General features: G+C 31.3%; 3 protein-coding genes across 3 annotated transcripts in view; 2 read left to right on the top strand and 1 right to left on the bottom strand.

The window, feature by feature from the left end:
* Positions 1-1,474: 1,474 nt before the first annotated feature.
* Positions 1,475-7,080, top strand: LOC127285809 (uncharacterized). The gene is made up of 3 exons (XM_051311994.1): positions 1,475-1,624; positions 2,958-3,263; positions 6,523-7,080. Exons 1-3 carry the CDS (start codon positions 1,552-1,554, stop codon positions 6,780-6,782), a joined length of 639 nt encoding a protein of 212 aa, XP_051167951.1. The 5' UTR covers positions 1,475-1,551; the 3' UTR covers positions 6,783-7,080.
* A 2,424-nt stretch (positions 7,081-9,504) lies between these two features.
* LOC127285810 (uncharacterized) lies at positions 9,505-13,246 on the top strand. The gene is made up of 4 exons (XM_051311995.1): positions 9,505-9,685; positions 9,902-9,965; positions 12,118-12,353; positions 12,973-13,246. The coding sequence occupies exons 1-4, from the start codon at positions 9,613-9,615 to the stop codon at positions 13,233-13,235; spliced, it is 636 nt and encodes a 211-aa protein (XP_051167952.1). The 5' UTR covers positions 9,505-9,612; the 3' UTR covers positions 13,236-13,246.
* Positions 13,247-14,221: 975 nt separating this feature from the next.
* LOC127285711 (odorant receptor 49a-like) overlaps positions 14,222-24,235 on the bottom strand; it is a 69,662-nt gene continuing 59,648 nt past the window's right edge. Inside the window, exons 4-6 of the mRNA XM_051311849.1 lie at positions 17,804-17,940; positions 16,229-16,361; positions 14,222-14,752 (exon numbers count right to left, since the gene is read on the bottom strand). Of these exons, the coding sequence (XP_051167806.1) occupies positions 14,702-14,752; positions 16,229-16,361; positions 17,804-17,940 (321 nt within the window). The 3' untranslated portion in view covers positions 14,222-14,701. The remainder of the gene's footprint in view (positions 14,753-16,228; positions 16,362-17,803; positions 17,941-24,235) is intronic.

Genomic DNA, 24,235 nt, shown 5'->3' with positions numbered 1-24,235 from the left:
AAAGCAAATTCCTTACATGCATTAGGTGCTCCGTCCATGTAAAAAGTATCAACTTTGAAATGATATTTTAAAGCTTAGGAACGGTCAAAATCGATGGGATTGGTCTTATTTTGTAGATAATTATGTCAGAAGCACTTATGCAAAATTTAAAAAATATCTGACGAAAATGATTTTACGCGACTAATACCTTAACATTTGAATGTTTTTTCATTCAATTTAGACATAAATTACAATTTTTATCTAATTTTAATAAACAAGGGCTTATTTTATTTAGTAAGACATTCTCTACAATCGCATATATTTTTATATTGTTAAGGTAGTATTACACTTTTCAAGCAGTAAAAAACGGGTTTAGAAAAAAAAATTTTTCTCGCTTCTTAATTTATTTAAAGGAACAAATTTTTTTTTATAACATTATATGGCATTAAAACTTTTATAATAAATAAAATAAAATTTTTTTATTATCTCTCTTTGGTCACTTGAGGGCCTTAATCGAGTTTTTCTCGAAACGTTGTTTTTGAAACTGTCGGACAGCATAACTCGAGTTCTAATGAAACAATTTTTTTGAAAAAAATATCATTTTTTTCGTAATTAAATTCTTTAAGCATCCCCCCTAAATCCAATTATCTATTTCTTTTTGGATTTTAGCTACAATCCAAAAACTAACCAAAAAAGACCTAATTTTTGACATTTTTTTTTAAATCGCTGCCATTTCGTTAAGGCCCTCTAGTGACCAAAGAGAGATAATAAAAAAATTTTATTTTATTTATTATAAAAGTTTTAATGCCATATAATGTTATAAAAAAAAATTTGTTCCTTTAAATAAATTAAGAAGCGAGAAAAAAATTTTTTTCTAAACCCGTTTTTTACTGCTTGAAAAGTGTAATACTACCTTAAAAGTGAGTTGTAAAAAAATTATTTACTAAATAAAATTTTAATTGTTTATAATTTTTTATCAACTTACTTTTAACAATATTAAAATATATAAGCAATTGTGTGTTGAAAAAAAGATAAGGAGGAAAATATTTTCTTGTAATTAACGAAGTGCGAAGTGTGTAAAAACCCTGTAATTGGTATACAAAGAAATAAATTATTTATAAGCAATTGTAGAGTAGGTTTCACTGAATAAAATAAGCCGTCGTTTATTAAAATTAGATAAAAATTGTGTTTTTTGTTATTCCACTAATTCTAATACATAGAAGTTTTCATTTGTACCTAGTGATTCATGTTCAATTAAGAATTCTTTTGTGTGTTCATTTTACAATTACACGACTGCTGCACAGGTAAGTTGTTTTAAAGAAGAGAATAAAAACAATATTTTCATTAATATTAATTTTGCATTCTTCGTTTTCGAAAATTTGATACGAACAAAAAAGACCAATTAGAGATGAAAACAACTTTAAAAAAATCACGTCCTGTAATGAATTTTTTTGTTATCAATGGCTATATATATTATAAAAAATCTGAACTTTGTCAATTCAAAAGTACGTTAACCGTTCTCTGTTAAAGACGCATTCTGGTAAAAAAAGTTTTTTCAATAAGAAATTGAACATGACCAAGTTTATTGTTACTATATTTTTATTAGTAGCATTTGTCAACATAACAACTGTGTTAACAAAAAATGGTTGGTTTTTAAATACATTAACTTTTTTAATATTGCGTCATGAATTATCTTAATTTTTCAACGCGTCAAACATAACGATTTTCATAATTATTAATATTCTTTACACTATTATATTACAATTGTATTAAATTTGTATTAAATATTCATAATACTAACCCTTAACTGGCACCATGGGTCCAATAGACCCAACCTTTTTTTCGAGCTCAAATTAATTGAATGTGTAGCTTTTAAATATTTTTTATATTTTAATATATTAGTTTGACAAATTCTTAATAATTTTCTAAGTTTTTTGATACAACTAATTCGATAGAAAAAAATAAGTAAGCTTCAAACATTAATAAATTTAAATTTTTAATTTTAACCTCAAAAGACACATTTTATTCTGTAAAATAAATACCTTTATTGCAAGTCCTGTTGTTGTGGTAATTTTTTCCTTAAAAAATAATACATCAAGAGTATAACCTTAAATTTTTAAGTCATAATATTAAAATTGTAAAATTAATTACATTTTAAAAAACACATCATAAGCTACCTCAGATTAATTTTTTGTGCAAAAATATTCAATACCAGCTGTACAATACACGTTTAAATACGTCGGGTCCAGCAGACCCGTTGTGCCATTTACGTTCGAACAAGGAATTGTACCTTGCGGCTAGCTTGCCCGGCAATTTTGCCAACCTTGCACGGCAAACTTACCGCAAGCTTGAAATGTCCTACCTGACCCAAACTTATTGCATGGTAAGCTTATTAAAAGATTCCTCAGTAATCCTACCGAAAGATTGCAGTGTAAGGTTACTACAAGATTACACAATAAGATTATCGCAAGATTGCTCAGTAAGCTTGTAGCAAGGTTGGTGCAAGATTTCCAAATAACCTTACTTTAAACCTAAAAATTTTTTTTAAATGTTTTATCTAATTTATATAATCAAATTTATATAATAAAATTGTATAAATTAGAAGAAACATTAAAAGAAAATTTTTTAGGTTCAAAGTAAGGTTATTTGGCAACCTTACCCAACCTTGCTACAAGCTTACCTTGCAAACTTACTGAGCAATCTTGCGATAATCTTATTGTGCAATCTTGCAGTAACCTTACACTACAATCTTTCGGTAAGCTTACCATGCAAGCTTGGGTCAGGAGGGACATTTGAAGCTTGCGGCAAGTTTGCCGTGCATGGTTGGAAAAATTGCGTGGCAAGTTTGCTGCAAGCTTACCAGCTATCTGGATTGGTAGGACACAAAACTATAAAATAATTTCGAAATCCATTATGTTTGACTGTATAAATTTTACCGCATGATGTATTAAAATGATAAAATATAATGTTTCTTTTAGTTTTTGATTTTGATAAGCTGAAGAACCAAATCTTTCATCCATTAAATGGGAGTTTTATTACTTCAGAGTTAGAAAAATTAGACAAATCGTTAAATTCAACTGCTTCATTTATCCAGCAAAATATAATTCCCAGTCCATCTTGCAATTGTGTTGAATTAATTTGCAGTTGCTGCACAACGTTAAATTCTAATGCAATCTTTAAAAATAAAACTGTATGCAATCAAATTACCTACTTGCAAAATGAATCTGCACTTAATTTAAGTATTTTAATTGATGGAAAAGCTTTATTCAACAAAACAATTACAGGTATAGTATAAAATTTTAATTATTTGTGTCGTTATCGCTTAAATTTATTTACACGGAGAGAAATAGATGCTATGAATTTATGATCTTAAGATGGTAAAAAGTAGATGTTATCCGGTACTCTCTAAATTTGAATCAGCGATAAGTATACCACTGGTACCAATCAGCGGATATACGCTGAAAAATCAGTGAAATTCCACTAATTCATCAGTGCATATAAGTTGATTGGAATCAGTGGTATACTTATAGCTGAGAATCAGCGAGATTCCGCTGATTCAAATTTAGAGAGTACTATCATTATGCTACTCAGTACTATCAAAGATGTTACAAAAAGTATGGTTATTTATTACCCACTACAATCAAGATGTTACTCCGTACAATCTGGATTTTAACTGATAGAATCTAGATTGCTGTCCGTATATGTAATATCAAATATGGGTACCTGATACTATCTAGATAAGTACCCGTACCATCTATTTCTCTCCGTGTAATTTAAAATAAAAACCCACTCTGGTTTCCATATGGGATATTATATATATTTTTGTATATAATTTTAATTAAAACCCTATTGAAAACGAATGAGCATAAATGTGACGCTCCGCGAGAGGACATGCCTATCCCCGAAATAACATTAGGTTTAGTTTTCATGTACAGTGCACGGAAAACTAAGCCTAGTGTTATTTCGGGGATAGGTCCCTTCTCCCGTGGAGCGTCATAAATATTACCGTATTATTATTATTAATCTGAGGTTTGTGGCTATGGGACAGCCAACAACGCATTTTTTGCGTAGGGAATTTTGGGAAATCTGCATACAGATACCTTGGATTCACATTTTAAGGTTATGTGGGGTTAGTATAGAGAAATAATAAAGCTGTCAAACTACTGCCTGCTATATTTAGTTCAGTATCCAAAGCTCTTTCCATAAGGAAAGGACTTCAACCAAACTGATTTTAGCGTACTAGCCATTTCTTCAAGAAAAAAAATAGTCTGTAATCTGCTTGTGTTTCCTCGCGAATGCGGGGCAGCGACACATTTCCTGCATAAATTGTTCCATAGCTCCTATTTTAACAAGTTCATCAGGTATATTGTTTCGTTTAACTCCGCTGTGTCCTGGGACAGTTATTTCCATCTAGTTTATTAAGTTTGTCTGTAAGAAATTCGGTATTAGTCAGCAACAATCCGGTTTTAATCTGGTATAACATCTTAATGCGAAATGAGCCCGGAAAAATCCAGAATGTATATTTACAAAATCATCATTGTTGTCTTCAAATACCAAATTTTTTTACATACAGATTTTCAATTAAGATTTTAGACCTGACTAAATTCGGATTCGTTACACACAGATTGCCGAATAATTTGGATTCCTTTTCTGATTAAAATTTCTGTTCAGACTGCGACTGCTGATTTTGTACATAATAATTTCGAATTTTTCCAGACTCATTCGGATTAGGGTTTCTTATCACCCAGTAAAAAAAGTTGGATAGCACGATACGGTATTCCATATAGCAGCGCAGTAGCTTGAATATGGAATTTGACATTTTTCATATAAAACCGATTGGTGCTGCATGGAATTATAAGAAGGTCCTATGGAAAACTTTTATGGCTGGTTTATAGATAAAAAATACCACTTAAAAGGACACAGTTATAAATGCAAGGTTATTAATTGATTGTATTAAAACTAATATTATAAATGAAATGCAAATTTTATAAAAAAAAGTAAATATTTCTTGGTTTATATTTGAAAGTAAAAATGAGTAACTGTATTTTCCCTTTCGGACGGTAAGTTGCTTTTCTTTATCGACAGTGGATATAAAATTTAACTCCCGAAAATGTTATTTGTGTAATCAATGTATAAAAAAGTGCGTTTTTTTAAACAGTAAACGAAATTAAATTTTAATAAAGTAAAGTAAAGCAGCAAATATAAGTAATTTATACACTGACTACACAAATCACATTGTTGCGCATTATATTTTATATCCACTGTCGATAAAGAAGAGCGACTTACCGTCCGAAAGGGAAAATACAGTTACTCATTTCTGTCAAATATAAACCATAAAATATTTACTTTTTTTTTACAAAATTTGCATTTCATTTATAATATTAGTTTTACTACAATAAGTTAATAACCCTTGCATTTATTAAGTGGTATTTCTTATCTAAACCAGCCATAAAAGTTGTCCATATAGGACCTTCTTATAATTCCATATAGCACCAAATGGTTCTATAAGAAAAAAATCTAATTCCATATTCAAGCTACTGCGTTGCTATATGGAATACCTTATCGTGCTATCCAACTTTTTTTACTGGGTAGATTAAATCAGGATTATTGTGAACTGATACCACATTACTAGAAAAATGGACGTCATATTTGAGTAAACTGTCCTAGCCCTAGTATTAGTCAAAAATATTTTTATTAATAGACAATAATTATAGGAAAAATATTTCCACGTGAAAATTACTTATTTATATAAAATTTGTGGATTTAATAAGTTAAGTGTAAAATTACTAATATTTTTATTAAAATTAGACACTTTACTCAAATATGACATCCATTTTTCTAGTAATATTTTAGTAACATTTTTATCCATTACAAATTTATCCTTTACCCTGTATCCTAACGACTTTTATCCTCTATCTTCACAACTTTTTACCCGCCTTTTTTTCTGTGGCATGGATTGCTTTTTGATTAAACTAAAATCAAATTGTTCCATGCTAATTGCGGATTTATTTCATGTAAATTTCGACTATTCCGGTCTGATCTCAGAATATCTTTTCATTCAGATTTAATTGCTGACTAATACGGATCATTTTCGGATTGTTTTCGTACAATTTCTGGACTAATCCGGACTGATCTAACTGTATTTAATCTGAAATCAATCCGAAATTTTAACCAAGGTTGTAAAGTCGAGGTTCCTTTTTCTGGCATTAAGTCTCTATTTCTTAACATATGACATTATTTATGTTAATTCATATAAAGGGTTAGACGATCATAAATGCTACACTATTGAAAATCCTTGTACAAGATCTTGTACAGGGATTTTCAATAGGGTGGAAGTATGACTATATATTCGACTATAGAAACAGTAACAATTACGACTGTAAATATCATTATAAATTGTGATAGGCGGTATACTGAATTTTACCAACTTTTTCAGACATTTTGGTTTTATTTCTCGTACGGTAATATATTTATAGTCGTATTTGCGACAATTTATTTAAATATGGATAGCGTGTGAAAAATAAAATTATAAAATTTTTTCAGAAACCAACCCCCCTGAAGAATGCATAGCAGTGCCTGATATACCAAATTTATATATTTGTGTTGTTTTAAAAAATCTTCAAATAGAGAATTCAACATTACATGCATGTATTGATGTACAACCAAAGTTGAATACGCAAATTCTTTTCACGTTTCAATTTGACTGTTTTGATATAAATTCCAAAGGTTTTGAATCATCAAATGTAGATAAAATAATTAAATTTATAGATGAAAAAAAAAATTCTTCCAGCATAAATAATTAATTTAACTATAATAATTATTCTTGTATGTTGAATTAGTTAATACCCAGCAAACATTGTTTCATAACTGTTAAGTAAAAGAAAAAATCTTCTTCTTTTTTATTGTTCGCAACATGTTATAGTAACAGAATAATAAAAAAATTTTACCATATTTTAGTCTCGGTGTGTTACAACTGTTCTGTAATAATTGGGTAAAAATATTCAAATTAGTATTCTAATTAATTTAACTATTTTCGTTTACTGTTTTAATAATGTAAAATTGTGTATTTTCAAAAAACAATAAAATTTATTTATTAGAAAATTTATTTTTTCTTAATTTACTGTAAACTTTTTATAATTATTTATATACTGTCAATCAGTTAAAAGTGGTCTACGTTAGGCAGTCCGATCCGCGCCAGACCAGAAATGAAAGCTTAACCTGATCAGGACCAGATTGGATTATACTGGACCCCTGGTCTGTCCCTGATCAGGAACAGGAGGCAAGTTGAATTTCTGCATGGGATAGTGTTGATGTCAATCGTCGAATTTTCTCGAAATGTTAAACATGATTAAATTAACTCTTCTTCTTCTTTTTCTAAGCAAATTAACTTAAATTAGAATAATATTAGAATCTTTTCTAATTTCCCTAATCGTGCTTAAACTTGATTGAGAATGTTGAATGGTCTCTGAAATTGTTTGTCATTTAATTATCGTCCTATAAAAATGGCAGTGAACATGAAAAGAATAAACATTGATTTTAAAATACTTTTTTCTCGAAACGTGGACACTTTATAAAATCGGCCAAAACACCAAGGATCATTATCTTATGAATTTAAATATTAAGAAATCGAAATAATTAATAATATCCCAGATAGCACGTGCCGCGCAATATTGCCAACCTTGCATGGCAAGTTTGCCGAAAGCTTGCAGCAAGCTTCAAATGTCCCACCTAACCCAAGCTTGCATGGTAAGCTTGCCGAAAGATTGCAGTGTAAGGTTACTGCAAAATTGCACAGTAAGATTATCGCAAGATTGCATGGTAAGCTTACCGAAAGATTGCAGAGTAAGGTTGTTGCAATATTGCACAGTAAGATTATCGCAAGATTGCTCAGTAAGCTTGGACGGTAAGCTTGTCGCAAGGTTGGTGCAAGGTTGCCAAATAACCTTGCCCAATCAGCAGAGAAGTTTGCATTGAAAATGAAGACTATGCGCACTTGCAATCATAAGCACTTACGGCTGCGCAGTAAATTTTTTTGACCTCCCAGGAACTGGTGTTCAATGTATGTATAAAACTAAATTTCCTCCCTCCCAAATTTTTTTGTTATATTCCGCAAGCTTGCGCCAAGCTTGCCATAAGGTTGCCGAGAAAACTTGCATGGCAAGCTTGCTGCAATCTTTTGTGCTGATTGGCAAGGTTATGTGGCAACCTTGCACCAACCTTGCGACAAGCTTACCTTACGGAGCAATCTTGCGATAGTCTTACTGTGCAATCTTGCAGTAACCTTACACTGTAATCTTTCGGCAAGCTTACCATGCAAGCTTGGGTTAGGTGGGACATTTGAAGCTTGCGGCAAACTTGCCATGCAAGGTTGGCAATATTGCGCGGCAAGTTTCCCGCAAGGTTGCTGCAAGCTTACGTGCTATCTGGGAAGATTCAAAAAGAATGTTTTTGTTTTTCAGCATTGTAAGTTTTTCAGGAGCATGCTCTGAAAATTTTATTCAAATTGAAATTAACCTTCCAAAAGTTTTTTTTAAAATTATTTCAACAAGTTCTTACCAACTGATAATATTGTGAAATTAATATGTATTTGCGAATTTAGTATTCTGTTTATTGTATAAATATACATACAAATTTTATTAAATAAGAAACGAAAAATCTGCATTTAAGCTTAAGACATAAAGAATTTTAATTCAAACTTTTCAAAAACTAAAAGTGTGCTTTTAAATTAAACTTTTAAAACATATTTTTCGCATATATTACAAATAATTGTTTTTAAGATAAATTAAATATTTTTATTGAACATTGAAACATATCGAGTAAAAGTAGTACTTAACAAAATTTTTGAATATTCATAAATATATTTAATTAAAAACAATAATTGTTGGTAATAGAAAAATGTTTAGAATGACATTTCTGCTTAAAACTAAAAAGTATTATATTTGACTATACAAGTAATAAATTCGCAAATTTCAAATGTTATGCAGCTATTGATTGTGAAAAGAAAATAAAATTATTGGAAAACATGATTGTTTATGGTAATTTCCATTATTTAATGGTTTTTTTTTGCTCTTTCGCTGTTTTTAAAAATGAAAAATTAAAATTATTCAAACTATTGTTTTTATTTTCTTTTTCAAAAAAGCTTATCTTTGAAATATTCATACACTGTAAATGAATCTACAAAAGAATTTTTAATTTAATCAAATCGCTAGTTACGCACATTTAAACCTACATGAATTCAATTAGTAAGAGCTTATTTTATATTTTCTTTTCTTCTCAATTTTTTACACCAAACTATCTTATTTTAATTATTGTAAAATAAAGAAGTTTTCCTTTGTAACAAGTGGTTCGTGTTTAATTAAAAATTCTTTTGTGAATTTATTTACAATTCATGACAATTACACAGGTAAGTTTCTTGAATAAGAACATAAAAAAAATATTTTCAATTGTCTTAATTTTCCATTCTTAACTATTGTAAAAAGTCACATTTCAAGGATATTATTTTCTTTTATAATCAATGGCTATATGATATTTAAAATTTGCCTATTTGGCCGTTCACATAAAGTCAAACGTGTGTCATCTGTTCTCTGTTGAAGACAGACTGGTATATTGGGTATTTCTAAAAGGAAAAAGAACATGAGGAAACTTATTGTAACTACATTTTTATTAGTGTTAGCGGTCAATTTAACAACTGCCTCAACAAATAATCGTGAGTGTTAATTTAATTATTTTTTTAACAGTGTATTAAATTTTGCTAAAGTTGTTGATGTCAATCCAGCTGAAAAAACCTTTGTTAAATATTTTTTATTTAACTTTAACAGAATTGATATAGGTATGCAAATCAAAGTAATTTTTAAAAAAGGTTCATGTTTAAAATTTTTATTTCAGAGTATCATAAAATAATAAAATATAATTTGTTTTTTAGTTTCATCAGATCTTAAAAAATTAAATAAAATATTCTTTAATCCATCAACCGGAAGTTATATTACCCTATTGAAAATCCCCACATGGGAAACCACATGGGAAACCACATGGGATCCTATGTCAAAAACTATGTAAAACCCCATTCCCCATATGGGAAACCACATGGGATCCCATATAAAAACTCATGGGAAATTGGGACAGGAATTGGCATAGGAAAATATCAAAACGAGGTTCCTCCATGTCATTTCCTATGTCAAATCCCATGTCAAATATCATGTTAAATACCATGTTAAATACTAATTGAGATCCTTTATCACTTTTTTGAAAAATTTTCCCATGTCAAACCCCATGTCATTTCCCAAGTAAAAACCTTTATCATTTTTTTGAAAAATTTTCCCATGTCATTTCCCATGTGAAATCTTTTATCATTTTTTTGAAAAATTTTCCCATGTCAAATCCTCTTTCGCCTTATCGAAAATACCCACATAGGAAAGCATATGGGAATCCACATGGGAAATGGAATACGATTTCATGTGCATTCTTCCAAATGATAAAACAAATAGATTTAAGCATAGGAAATCATATAAGATTTCATATAGATTCTGAAATTTCAACCTAAGATTTCACATGAATTTACATATAGGAAACGATATAGGATTTTATTCGGGAATTTTTTAGTTGGCTGCTTTATGCAGGCGGCAGTTTACAAAAAAAATTAATTATTTGATTAAATATCAAATAATAATACTTCAACTCATCTGAAAATAAAAAAAATTTACTTTACTTCTGCCTTAGACTCTCAGCTTTTATAGTATTCCAGACTGATCTCAACTGTGAGAGAAAATATTTTCACCATCTGGTGGTGAAACAATGAAACTATAATGACGATCAACATCTATATTGAAATTTCCTATGTCATTTCCCATGTGAAATCCTCTTTCATTTATTCGAAAAATTTTCCCATGTCATTTCCCATGTGAAATCTTATCATTTTTTCGAAAAATTTTCCCATGTCATTTCCCATGTGAAATCCTTCATCATTTTTTTGACAAATTTTCCAATGACAAATCCTCTTTCGCCCTATCGAAAATACCCACATGGGAAAGCATATGGGAATCCACAGAGGAAATGGAATACGATAAAGGATTTCACATGGCAAATGACATGAGGTTTGACGTGGGAATTGATATGGGAAAATTTTTCCAAAAAATAATAAAAGATTTCACATGGGAAATGACATGGGAAAATTTTTTGAAAAAAATGATAAAGGAATTCACATGGGAAATGACATGGGAAAATTTTTCGAATAAATGAAAGAGGATTTCACATGGGAAATGACATGGGAAATGACATAGGAAATTTCAATATAGATGTTGATCGTCATTATAGTTTCATTGTTTCACCACCAGATGGTGAAAATATTTTCTCTCACAGTTGAGATCAGTCTGGAATACTATAAAAGCTGGGAGACTAAGGCAGAAGTAAAGTAAATTTTTTTTATTTTCAGATGAGTTGAAGTATTATTATTTGATATTTAATCAAATAATTAATTTTTTTTTGTAAACTGCCGCCTGCATAAAGCAGTCAACTAAAAAATTCCCGAATAAAATCCTATATCGTTTCCTATATGTAAATTCATGTGAAATCTTAGGTTGAAATTTCAGAATCTATATGAAATCTTATATGATTTCCTATGCTTAAATCTATTTGTTTTATCATTTGGAAGAATGCACATGAAATCGTATTCCATTTCCCATGTGGATTCCCATATGGTGTCCCATGTGGATTCCCATATGCTTTCCTATGTGGGTATTTTCGATAAGGCGAAAGAGGATTTGACATGGGAAAATTTTTCAAAAAAATGATAAAAGATTTCATATGGGAAAATTTTTCAAAAAAATGATAAAGGTTTTTACTTGGGAAATGACATGGGGTTTGACATGGGAAAATTTTTCAAAAAAGTGATAAAGGATCTCAATTAGTATTTAACATGGTATTTAACATGATATTTGACATGGGATTTGACATAGGAAATGACATGGAGGAACCTCGTTTTGATATTTTCCTATGCCAATTCCTGTCCCAATTTCCCATGAGTTTTTATATGGGATCCCATGTGGTTTCCCATATGGGGAATGGGGTTTTACATAGTTTTTGACATAGGATCCCATGTGGTTTCCCATGTGGTTTCCCATGTGGGGATTTTCAATAGGGTACTGGAAAGTTAACAAAACTCGAGAATTCGACTAATTCATTATTGAAGCAATATTCGTTCCAGGGTGCATCATGTAATTGTGTTAAATTAGATTGCAATTGCTGCATTAAGTTAAATGCTGGCTTGATCATTAAAAATAAAACTATGTGCAATCAAATTGGCTTCCTGCCAGAAGAATTTGCTGTTACAATAAAGGTTTTAGTTGATGGAAAAACTAAACTTAATACAACAATTTCAGGTACGTTAAGTTATTTTTCCTTCGTGCCAAACATTTAACGAACATTTAAGGGTGATCCTACTTTACACGGTCAAAAAAATCAAAAAATTTTTATTCCGTAATTTTTATTGTCTGTTCTATTCTATTGCTGCAATCTTGCGCGACAATTTTGTTCCAAACTCCCTGGTTAAAAATTCAGACTGATTTCAGATTAAATACAGACAGATCAATACGGATTAGTAATTAAAATTAATTGGAAATTGTATCATACAGAACTAATAAATACAAAATTATTTCTATTGAATCCGAAATTAATGAGGCCTGTGTAATCAGTAAATCTAGAAGCTGCATTCACTAGTTATGTTTGATAGGATTGACTTCAGATTAGACCTGTTTAATTCCGGATTCACTAGTTGCATAAATCGGGCAAATTTCGGATTTAGCAGGACTAATTCCAAACAAAAAGTCCGTAAACAGTCAGATAATTTATACCAGAGTTATCATAATTAGAATTTACGAAACTTTGAATTCGTAAACTTACTACGAGTAAAATAGGTTTTGTAGTTATTGCAAAATGTTTTATTAAAGTATTGCTATTTACATAATAAAACATAAAAATTTAATTATTTTATTTTTTCAGCAAGCAACCCTCCCGCAGCATGCATACCAGTACCTAATATACCAGTTTTAGATGTTTGTATTCGTTTAAGAGATCTTCAGATACATAATTCAACCTTTCATTCGTGTCTTGATGTTCAAGCAAAGATGACTAACGTTCTGATCTTGACATTACAATTTGACTGTTTTAATATAAGCTCTAAAGGCATTGAATCATCTAATGTAAATAAAATAATTACATTGGTAGATAAAGAAAAAAAAATTTTCAAAATAATAAAAAATTGATATACCTACTACTTGTTCTTTAACGTTAATTAATTAACATGATACATGAAGAGAAAAGTGTAGTAAATATCCTGTGAACTAAGTACCTAACAATTACTAAACAATTTCTCGATTTTCGTGTGACTAAACAGATAATGAGCTTAACTTGAGTTTTATCATATGTACTAAACATAAACTAAACAAACAAAAAAGAAGTAACTTTTTATTTACTAGCAATTTTATAAATCTTAATGTATTTTAATTATATTGTTAAACAAATTATAATAAATTGGTAATGCGGCTATTTGAGAGTAAATATTATAATTCATGATAAATAATTAAATGCAGATTTCTATTAGAATAAAGATTAATATGAATGTTAATTTATTTTGTATACAAAAAAACAGTATAAATTTAAATATGAACGCAAAAAAATCAAAATAAAGCAATAAATAGTAAAAAAATGTATTTTATCTTAGTTTATTCAGCGTTCAGAAGCTCGAATTGGCGCTGTCTCCTGGGTCACTGAAATATTCACGCAACGTCAGTGTCTACGCCGTCATGTTTCTTTTCTTTTTTGTTTTAAAATGTCACTTTTTAAAAAACTTCATTTTTTAAAGCAAAATTTTGTATTTTTCAGAAAACAGCAAGATTCATTGTACCCAAATCTTTTCAAAGTTTAGATAAATTTTTTTTCTCATTTTAGACTAAGATGGATACTACCAAAACACATTTCCCAGTAAAAAATGAATTTTTGAGACACCAGTTTTGATGATTGAGCAAGCCGTCTGCTGAATTGTTCAAACGACATCTAGACAGTTGGATTGCTTGATCAATAATCCAATAAATTAGGCCCAATTAATCTACACGTATTTAGAAGCTAAGAAAAGGAAAAATTGACGCTTGAATAATTAAGCAGACGCAGCTTGCTCAATTGTTCACATGACTTGCTCAATAATTCCTTTTTTACTCGGGAGTTAACTGCAAGTGCATAATTATTTATTTATTTAATAATAGACGCGACAAGTTTCTTCGTACATGAGTACTTCCAAAACTAGAAACATTGCACACTTCATAACAGTATATTGTACAATAAAAACAAATCTATCTATTATCTAATTACAGTTTAGTAAATGTCTACGTAATAATGTTGTGAATTTTGTTTCATTTCTTTCAAAAAAGATTGAATGATTTTTTACTATGATTTTTAAACTAGCGTAAGACGGAGTTATTTCGCTCATTGGGGGTAAATTCGCTCACCAAGGTACGTGCTTCAAGATAACTTTAAAATAAAATTTGATACTCTTATTACCAAGTTAAAATGCTGACTTTGTTCATAGAATTATCAAAATTTAGTTTAAGGGTAATTTAAAGCAGATAACTTGGTTAGCTAATTTACCCGCAATGAGAGAAATACCCAGTCTTACGAAACATTTACTGTATTGCTAAACAACTTAAAAATGTTTGTAACGGTAACAGTTTCTCCATTACTGAGTAGAAGTCAGGACACTTAAAAACGAAAAAGATGTCTTAACAACCTGAAAAAATTATTTAAAAAACATATAGATAAACTGTAATCTCAGTAGAAGAAGAATCGCAACAACATTTAATATAATTATATAGTGAAAAAGAAGTGAGTAAAAGAAATAAATAGATATCACTTTCTTTTTCACTTACATGGTTTACGCTTCTACGCCTACATAGGGCGAACATTATATAGCACAGTATATTACATCGAGTTTACAGAAAGCTTACATGTAAGAATTGTAAGGTAACATATTAAACTGTCAGTAGACTTACTGTTAGCATGAAATGTCCGCTTTACTGTAAGCACACATGTATGGTCGTGGTAAGGTCGTAGTAAGCTTACATGTAAGGTATATATAATTAATTTTTTACTAAAATATTGCGTTGATTCTATTCCATAAAACAAATTAAAATAAATCACGCAATCTCAATTGAAACTCCCCATGTAGGATCATATAAAATTTCGCACAAAAAGTTATATAAAATTCCAGATTTTTATAGGAATTTATGTAGGATCATAAATAAAATAGTAAGGAAAATGAAACACTATTTTATGTATGAAATTTAGATTGGGGTTATCATATATGCTTTGATTTGAAAAATCATGTTAATTCCTATGTGATTTCCTATAAATTATTTTGTTTATGGATAAAAAAATCCCCTGGAAAAAACACAAATTTTCGTCCATAACATCTCACAAGAAATCCCATATCAATTCCTCGGTGTCTATTCATTTTTAATAAATGTATCAATATAGAAAACCATGTGGAATTTCATGTGGATTCTTTCATATAATTTTACATGGAATTAAAAATAGGAAATCATATTGGATTTCTTGTACATAATCCTCGACATAATCTGAAATATCAACCTAAGAATTCACATGGGTTTATATAAAGCAAAACAATAATGGATTTCATATGGGGATTTTCAATTGCCTGCTTTATGCAAATGGCTGTTTTCAAAAATTAAAAATTATTTAATTAAAAATCAAATAATATTACTGCAATTCATCTGAAAAGAAACAAATTTGTGCTTTACAATACACCTTCTGAGTTAGAGTCGCAGCATTTATAGTATTCAAGACTGATCTCAAATATGAGAGAAAAAATTATCACCACCTGGCGGCGTAAGTGTGGAACTATAATGCTTTACATCTATATTGAAATTTCCAATATATTTTTCTACTTGGTAGTATCTTGTATGGATAACTAAAACAGTGAAGTCCACACTTAACATCCCATATGTATTCTTATATAGTGAATTTTTACATAAGATCCTATGTAAGGATCCATGTGAGAACATATTTAGAATCTTATGTTGGTTCCACATAAGATTCTACATGGAACCCTTTAACTAAAAATTCCCATATGAAATCCTATATTGTTTCCTTTATATACATCCAAGTGAAATTTATAGTTGATATTTCATAATCCTACATGGGTATTTTTTATAGGGATTTAAACGAGTTAGAATCTATAACTTACGGAGCAGAAGTTCTCCATAGAAATTACGTAAATTCCTCCAGCAGATATTTTGCATTCATGTGAGCTCCTTAACATCCAAAACAATAAAAGTTTTCGAGTTTCAACAGTCATGTCAGTCCATTTGCTTTCATAACTGCATTAAAAAATCATTTTGTTTTATTATTCAAAAATTATTTTTAAACCAAATAAAGAGTGGGCAGTTATACACACTATGAAATTGTGCAAGAGGTTAATATTTATATATTTTTCGACTTGAGAAATTCAAAAATCAATTTCTAAAAAAATTTTGTTCTGTGTATGCAAACATTACATTTTAACCAGGGTTGCCAGATTCTTCCGCGACCGACCCGCCATTAGTACAGAAGAAAACCGGCCAAACCGCCACTTATTTAAATATACTGTATATTTATAATTTTATATAAAATTATATATACTAAAAAACATCATTTTTTTGAGGTCGAAGCGTAGATTTACATAGTTTACAATAAGCTTCCCCTTTGCCCAAATGCACTAAGGTTTCAGGCGTTCTCTGCAACCAACCTATGTGTATGTACAAAATGACAAAATTATAAGTTTTATTTACAGTCCTCACAAATGCATTATTTTATATTAATGAACGATATAATTGTATTTTATTTTCCCGTGTGTTCTATTTTTATTTTTATTTAATATGATAAAACAAATGCAAGTGTGCGCGATTAACCTTTAAATTATTTACATACTACAATCACATGTGAACGGCGCGCCGGCTTCGTAGGCCATGAACTTAGAAGTCGTTAGAATTAGAACAGCTGATCTATAATGTCTTTGGTTAGGCGCAAAAAGCTTTAGCAACCTAAAGGTAGATTCACCGGGTTTTGAGTACTTTATTACAGCGCCTGCGCTTGCATGCAGACAGGCAGCGAGCCAGAGCCTGACAGACATAAGACAAATTTATGATATACAGCAATATCGCCCAATTTGCGGGTGCTTTCATTAAAACCGCCCAATTAGCGGTTTACCGCAAAACCCAATTTTTACCCGCCAATTGAACCTTCAAATCCGCCCAATTGGCGGAAAACCGCCCAATCTGGCAACCTGATTTTAACCACTTCACTGACGAGGCGTTCCACGCTGCGCTGCCTGGCCCAAACTGTTGAAAACACTAAAATGGCGTTCCTACGTAATATATAAATTATTAATACATAAATATTATTATTATACATAAATATATTTTACAAATTAGAAGGTATAGTAATATCATGTTTCAATGAAAAATCCGAGTTTATTGAATAAAGATTGAGTAAAAGTGAAACGCCATTCGTTGAAGAAAATTAAAAATTGCCGATTTCAACGTTCAAAAAACATTGATAACCTCATAAACCAAATTTTTTATTGTCATATTCTTGTTCCCTGATGTCTAAAATATAGAAACATTAATTTGTGGTAATTAAAATTAACGTATACTTTTAAAAAATTTAGTTTAAGTAGGAACACCAATTCGGTGTTTTTGCCAGTCTGAGCCAGGCAGCGTGGAACAAATAGTTACATACTATACTGTATATTTAATTGTATTTAGGAATTAAAATATCTTACCAATACTGAGAAACTTTCGAACTTTTATCTATTAACATTTGACCAGGAATAGAAGTAAAAAATAAATGAATAATGTTTGCCAAGAACAGAGACCCAAACCTTAAAACAATTTGTATGTTATTTATATTTAACGCAATCTGTAAAAAAATAAATGTGGTTAAATTTACAAGTCTAAAATAGATATTATATATGATTTGATGTCTGTTACCGACATCGTTTGTGTGAACGCTTTTGTAAAACTTATGCCTAAATAATAGTATATTTCGATACAAGGGTCCAAACGAGCGTTTTGCTCATTACACGAGTAATGGGCATACGCTCGTGAGGCAACGAGTATCGAACCATATTTTTCTTTATAAGTGCAGGCATAACCTCGTTTGACAGCTACTTGCAGCTATTCAAAATGGCCGACTCCCTCATTGTGCGCGCAGACGATGAGCAAAATGTTTTGGCCACCGCTTAACGGTGAGCAAAATACTTTGCTCATCGTCCGCGTGTACAGTGAGGGATTCGACTATTTTGGATAGCTGAAAGTGGTTGCCAAACGAGGTTTTTGCATACACGTATAAAGAAAATATATTTTTATGTTTTTGCTCCTACATGTATACAAGCATTCATTAATTTATTAATAAACCTCAACAGGTTATGAGCCTAGAGCTAATCGTACATTCAGTTAAAGACAAAAAAAGAACATTAGGCAAATTGACAACAAGGTTAATGGCAGAAAAATTGAGATTGAAGAATCAAGAAGTTGTGCGTGAAGAATCCACAGCTTTAATTGCGGGAAATCAACAAGGCAGTTATCATAATCGATAGCAAAAAAGTGACTGTGATAATAAAAAGCAAGATTTAAAGTGTCATAATTGTTGTATACCAGGGCACTTTAAGAAAGATTGCTTCAGATGTTTCTATTGTAAAAAGCAGAGGCATAAAAGTAACAATTGCCCAAAGAACAATGGCAATACTAGTCGACACCAGCACAGCCGTGTTAAACAAAAACTTACGTAAGTGATCATATGTCAAAACATCGAGAGTGGTATTCTTACTACGAAGAATTTTAGGAACTCTTGAAAATTGGAGTTGAAGATCATTTTTGGCGGGAAATACGGAGAGAGATGAGGGAAGAAGGGAACCACTTGCTGCTCTATGCAGTCTTGAAACAAACATAACCTCAGAATTTAGGTCACTTTTGGCAAGAAATACGGAGAGAGGGGAGGACATTCGGCCCTATTCAGTTTTGAAACGATCATAACCTCAAAATTTATGTCATTTTTTGTGATGGTGGGGGGAAAAGGGGGAGATTTGCATCTATATTCATATGGGTCATTCCATTTCAAGTGTAACCAACTATTGTGCTATCCATGTTAAAAAGATGGGTTAACTAACCCTTACCTAACCTTGTCAAAAACATGGGTTGGGTACACTTGACATGGAATGACCCATCCTTGTCAAAATTTCTGAAACAGCGGCGGCTGCGGCGAAATCTTTTTATAATATAGAAAGATATATATTTGAGCAAAATCCCTGAAGTGATTTAACTTTAAAATTGAAGGTTTTCGGATCGGGCTGAAATTTGCACAAACTTTAGTACTATGGGTGAGTACTTTATCCATATATTATTATTAAGTTTTATGCAAAATTGTAGAGGGAGGAGGGGGTTCAAGTTTTTCGTCAAATATGAACAGTGGATTTTTTAAAAAATCGTAACTTCTATATAAATGGATGAAAAAATTTTGACCTATATATTTTTTTAAAAGCTTTTTTGTGCTCTTTTAAATGGTAAAAAAAAATTTTTTTAAACAATTAAAATTTACCTCTTTTTTGAAAATCAAAAATATTTTTGATTTTTTCTCTCAAAAAGCCACTTTTTTTTTACCCTCAAAATGAAGCTTAAGATCTCGAAAACAAAAAAAACGCCTTTCTAGTTTTTTTGGTATTGAAAGTATATATCTTAAGCTTCATTTTGAGGGGAAAAAAAAGAAAAAAAGTGCCATTTTAAAAGAAAAAATCAAAAGTATATTTGAATTTCAAAAAAGGGGTAAATTTTAAATGTTTAAAAAATTTTTTTTTACCATTTAAAAGAGCACAAAAAACCTTTTAAAAAAATATATAGGTCAAAATTTTTTTCATCCATTTATATAGAAGTTACGATTTTTTAAAAAATCCACTGTTCACATTTGACGAAAAACTTGAACCCCCTCCTCCCTCTACAATTTTGCATAAAACTTAATAATAATTTACTTGACTTGACTTGACATGGAATGACCCATATGAATATAGCTGCAAGTCTCCCCCTTCTCCCCCCCTCCCTCGCAAAAAATGACATAAATTTTGAGGTTATGATCGATTCAAAACTGAATAAGGCCGAATGTCCTCCCCGTATTTCTCTCCAAAAGTGACCTAAATTCTGAGGTTATGTTTGTTTCAAGACTCTGCATAGAGCAGCAAGTGGTTCCCTTCTTCCCTCATCTCTCTCCGTATTTCCCGCCAAAAATGACATAAATTATAAGGTTATGTTCATTTTAAGACTTTCAATATACCTGTAAGTGGAGGTAGATTTTCTGCCAAAAATGATCTGAATTTAAATGTTATGTTCGTTTCAAGACTGTGAATATAGTCGCAAGCCCCCCCTCTCCTTTCTTACGTTGAAGGAGAGGTGCATTTTCCGCCGAAATTGAATTAAATTTTAAGTTTAAGTTATTTTGTCCGGAAACGACCAAGAAAAAAACATAACCTCAAAATTTTGGCTAAAACTTGACGCAAAAAGACAAAGGAACAAACATAACCTAAAAATTTAGGTCAAACTTTGAAGGAACATTACCAAAAAACGAACATAACCTTAAATGTAGGTCAAATTTTAGCTGGAAAATTAAAAAAATAGGTAAATTTTAAAAATTGAAAATAATAAAAATTATTGTTAATAAAAATCGTAAATAACATTTAAAGAAATAAATAATAAAATATTAATAATAGTTTTAAATTCCAGAAATTGTTTAAACATTAACTCAAACATCTACAAAACCAATAAAAAATAGGGGGTTGGCGCGCGAAAAGCGCAAGGGGGCGAGACCCCCCTAGTATATATATCTATCTATATTACAAAAAGATATCGCCGCCAACGCCGCTGTTCCAAGACTCTGAATATAGCCGCAAGTTAAGAGAAGGGGGTAGAAGAGAAGGGGGGAACTTGCGGCTATATTCAGAGTCTTGAAACGATCTTAACCTTTAAATTTAGGATAGTGGGAGGGGGAAGAGAGGGGAAGAGAGGAGGGGGGTGGGGGATGGCGCGCGAAGCCGCTGCCGCTGTTCCAAGACTCTAAATATAGCCGCAAGTCAAGAGAAGGGAGGTAGAAGAGAAGGGGGGAACTTGCGGCTATATTCAGAGTCTTGAAACGATCTTAACTTTTAAATTTAGGGTGGGGGAGGGGAAGAGAGGAGGGGGATAAGGGTTGGCGCGCGAAGCGCGCAGGGGGCATAGCCCCCTAGTATATATATATATATATATATATATATATATATATATACTAGGGGGCTATGCCCCCTGCGCGCTTCGCGCGCCAACCCCCATCCCCCCTCCTCTCTTCCCCTCCTTTTCCCCACCACCACCCTAAATTTAAAGGTTATGTTCGTTTCAAGACTCTGAATATAGCCGCAAGTCCTCCCTCTCCCTTCTCTTCTACCCCCCCCTTCTCTTGACTTGCGGCTATATTCAGAGTCTTGGAACAGCGGCTTCGCGCGCCAACCCCCATCCCCCTCCTCTCTTCCCCTCCCCCCACCCTAAATTTAATGGTTAAGATCGTTTCAAGACTCTGAATATAGCCGCAAGTCCCCCCCCCTCTCCCTTCTCTTCTCCCCCCCCTTCTCTTGACTTGCGGCTATATTCAGAGTCTTGGAACAGCGGCGGCGGCGGCGTTGGCGGCGATATCTTTTTGTAATATAGGTAGATATATATATATATATATATATATATATATATATATATATATAGGGTAAAATTCCTGTAGTGAACTAAGTGAAAAAAAAGTTGATCGGACAGGGCTTAAACTTGCACATAGTTTAGCCCTAGGGATGAGTAATTTAACCACGAAGTATTGTTAGGTTTTTTCAAAAACTGTTGGAGAGGGAGGGGGTTGAATTTTTTTGAATAATTTAAAGAGTGAATTTTTGAGGACTTGTAACTATTTTGGTGATTGTAACTGAGTTTCACAAATAAATTTAGAATAAAAATCGAAAGCGTACGTGCGAGACCATTTTTAATCGACATATTAAAAAACAGTAGTATATAAAAAGAACGGCAGAGGCTGATAAAACATTACAGTGGGAAAAGATCAAAATTCAAATTCAAACATGCCCCCCGACTTGAAAGTTCTACCTTTCAAAATTAAAAGTATAAATCGTCAAATAATAAATAGAAATTACATAAAATTTTAAAAACATATTTAAATTATAAATTTGAGAGAACATTTTGAACATTAAAATTTCTAAGTTAAACGAACAATATGATATTAAAAAAAAGAAAATTCCTTATTTCATAATCTTTGATTATTCGATTGGCAACGGGCAGACAGACGTTAAAGGTAGTTGAGTTTTGCCTGTACATGTTCCAATAGTGACAGCACGAACGACGCCATCCTTGCCTGGGTGCAGTTCTATCACTCTTCCCAATTTCCATCTTAGGGGAGGAATATCCTTGTCCTTAATCAACACTAGGGCATTTTCGTTGATCTGTGGGTATGGTTTTCTCCATTTGACTCTTTGTTGAAGCTCGGAAATGTATGTATCGTGTGGGTTTAAGGAAAGAGGAGTTAAAGGTCGAGAATTTTACAGGCTTTCAATTTGTACAATAAGCGTATAAAACTCTTCAAAAGTCAAAACTTTGTTGCCGGCGACTCGTTTTAGATGGTACTTAGTGGACTCCAGCTTCCTAAATCCCACCAAAATGTGGAAAATAAGCTGGAATAAAGTGCCAAGTAAATACCATTTTATATATGACATCCTTTAAACCCTCATTTACATGAGCTAAAAAGGTTCCCAATTGATCAAGCTCCTTCCTGGCTCCCACAAATGAAGAACCATTGTCTGAGTATATATGACCCGGTTTTCTTCGACGGAAAACAAATCGTCTAAGAGTTGCAATAAACGCTTCGGAGTTTAAATCAGAGACGAGCGCCACATGAAGCGCCTTTGTTGCAAGACACACAAACAGGCTAATGTAACATTTGCTAGTTTTTGATCCGCGACCCTTTCTATCCTTTATCATAAAAGGACCTGCGTAGTCAACTTCAGTGTAATAGAAAGGAGGTGATGGAGAAACGCGTGATTTCGGCAAATCACCCATGATGGGATTTATGATTCTCGGTTTTACTTTAAAGCAAGTAATGCATTTTCTAGTCACATTATTTGCAAGATTACGTCCACCCAATGGCCAAAACTGCTCACGAATAGTATAAAGGAATAATTGAGGACCTGCCTGCATTAAACGTCCGTGTTCGCTTTCGAAAAGTAATTTAGTAAATTTGTCAGATGCAGAAATTAACATAGGGATGCTTCTTGCTTTCATCAAAGTCGGAATTATTTAAAGAGGAATGATACACCCATTCTGGCAAAAAGTTTGTGACATTTTGGGAAATTTGTATTTTTTTAATTTAAGGTACATATCGCTCTTCTAACTTTAAAAATGACAAAAGTCTACACCGATTATTACTAAAAAATGTATATTTTAAGAATAAAAGCTAGTAAATTTAAGAAATTAACATTTTTTGTAAAAACAAAAAACAATTCTTGTTACTGACTGTACGAATCTGCAACCTAAGAAAACGAAATTTATGAAAGTTTCATGAAATAGAGTTATTAATTTATGAAAGATTTCACTTCAAATCTTGAAGAAATTTATTTAATAAGTAAGAATTTGGCATAAAATGTTGGAATTCCAATAAATTAATCTTTAAAACTTTAAAATAACAATTCTTAACAAGCTCATAATAGCGGCAACGTCGCAATGCAAAGTTTTTAATTATTCAACGTTGGCAGCAATACCATGCTATGTCTCTCTTACGGCCGTCGTCTACTGTTAGAAATAACGCATTATTTTTGTTGTGTATGCACATGTCAAATTTCGAAGTTTTATAAAAATGTATCGGTGGAACGGGAGAATTGTTTCAAAAAAAGTGTATGAGAGAAGATTAAAAATGCAGGAAAGTGGAAAAAATTTATGGAAAACTATAAATTCTGCAGATAAAATGGAAGGAATCGAACAACAACAAAGTGAGGTTATACAGCAACCTGTTGAACCCACATTGTCCGAGGGTATGTTTTAATGTTAATTAATTAATATTAAGTACCTATTGTATTAAATTATTAATATAATATTCTCAATATTGTTTTATTTAAGAATATGGGCAAGATTGTGAAGAGGAAGTAGAGAACTCTGTT

The sequence above is a fragment of the Leptopilina boulardi genome, unplaced genomic scaffold (genome assembly GCF_019393585.1).
Source record: "Leptopilina boulardi isolate dan_hultmark-lab unplaced genomic scaffold, ZJU_Lbou_2.1 LbouV2_341, whole genome shotgun sequence".
Lineage (NCBI taxonomy): Eukaryota > Metazoa > Arthropoda > Insecta > Hymenoptera > Figitidae > Leptopilina > Leptopilina boulardi.
This window is presented reverse-complemented; position numbering and strand designations above follow the sequence as displayed.

Bases quoted from the DNA above. Each gene is read 5' to 3' on its own strand.
- LOC127285810 (XM_051311995.1), top strand. From the start codon at position 9,613: ATGAGGAAACTTATTGTAACTACATTTTTATTAGTGTTAGCGGTCAAT. The intron at 9,686-9,901 runs GTGAGTGTTAAT...TTTGTTTTTTAG, and splicing joins AACTGCCTCAACAAATAATC to TTTCATCAGATCTTAAAAAA. The intron at 12,354-12,972 runs GTACGTTAAGTT...TTATTTTTTCAG, and splicing joins ACTTAATACAACAATTTCAG to CAAGCAACCCTCCCGCAGCA.
- LOC127285809 (XM_051311994.1), top strand. From the start codon at position 1,552: ATGACCAAGTTTATTGTTACTATATTTTTATTAGTAGCATTTGTCAAC. The intron at 1,625-2,957 runs GTTGGTTTTTAA...TGTTTCTTTTAG, and splicing joins AACTGTGTTAACAAAAAATG to TTTTTGATTTTGATAAGCTG. The intron at 3,264-6,522 runs GTATAGTATAAA...AAATTTTTTCAG, and splicing joins ATTCAACAAAACAATTACAG to AAACCAACCCCCCTGAAGAA.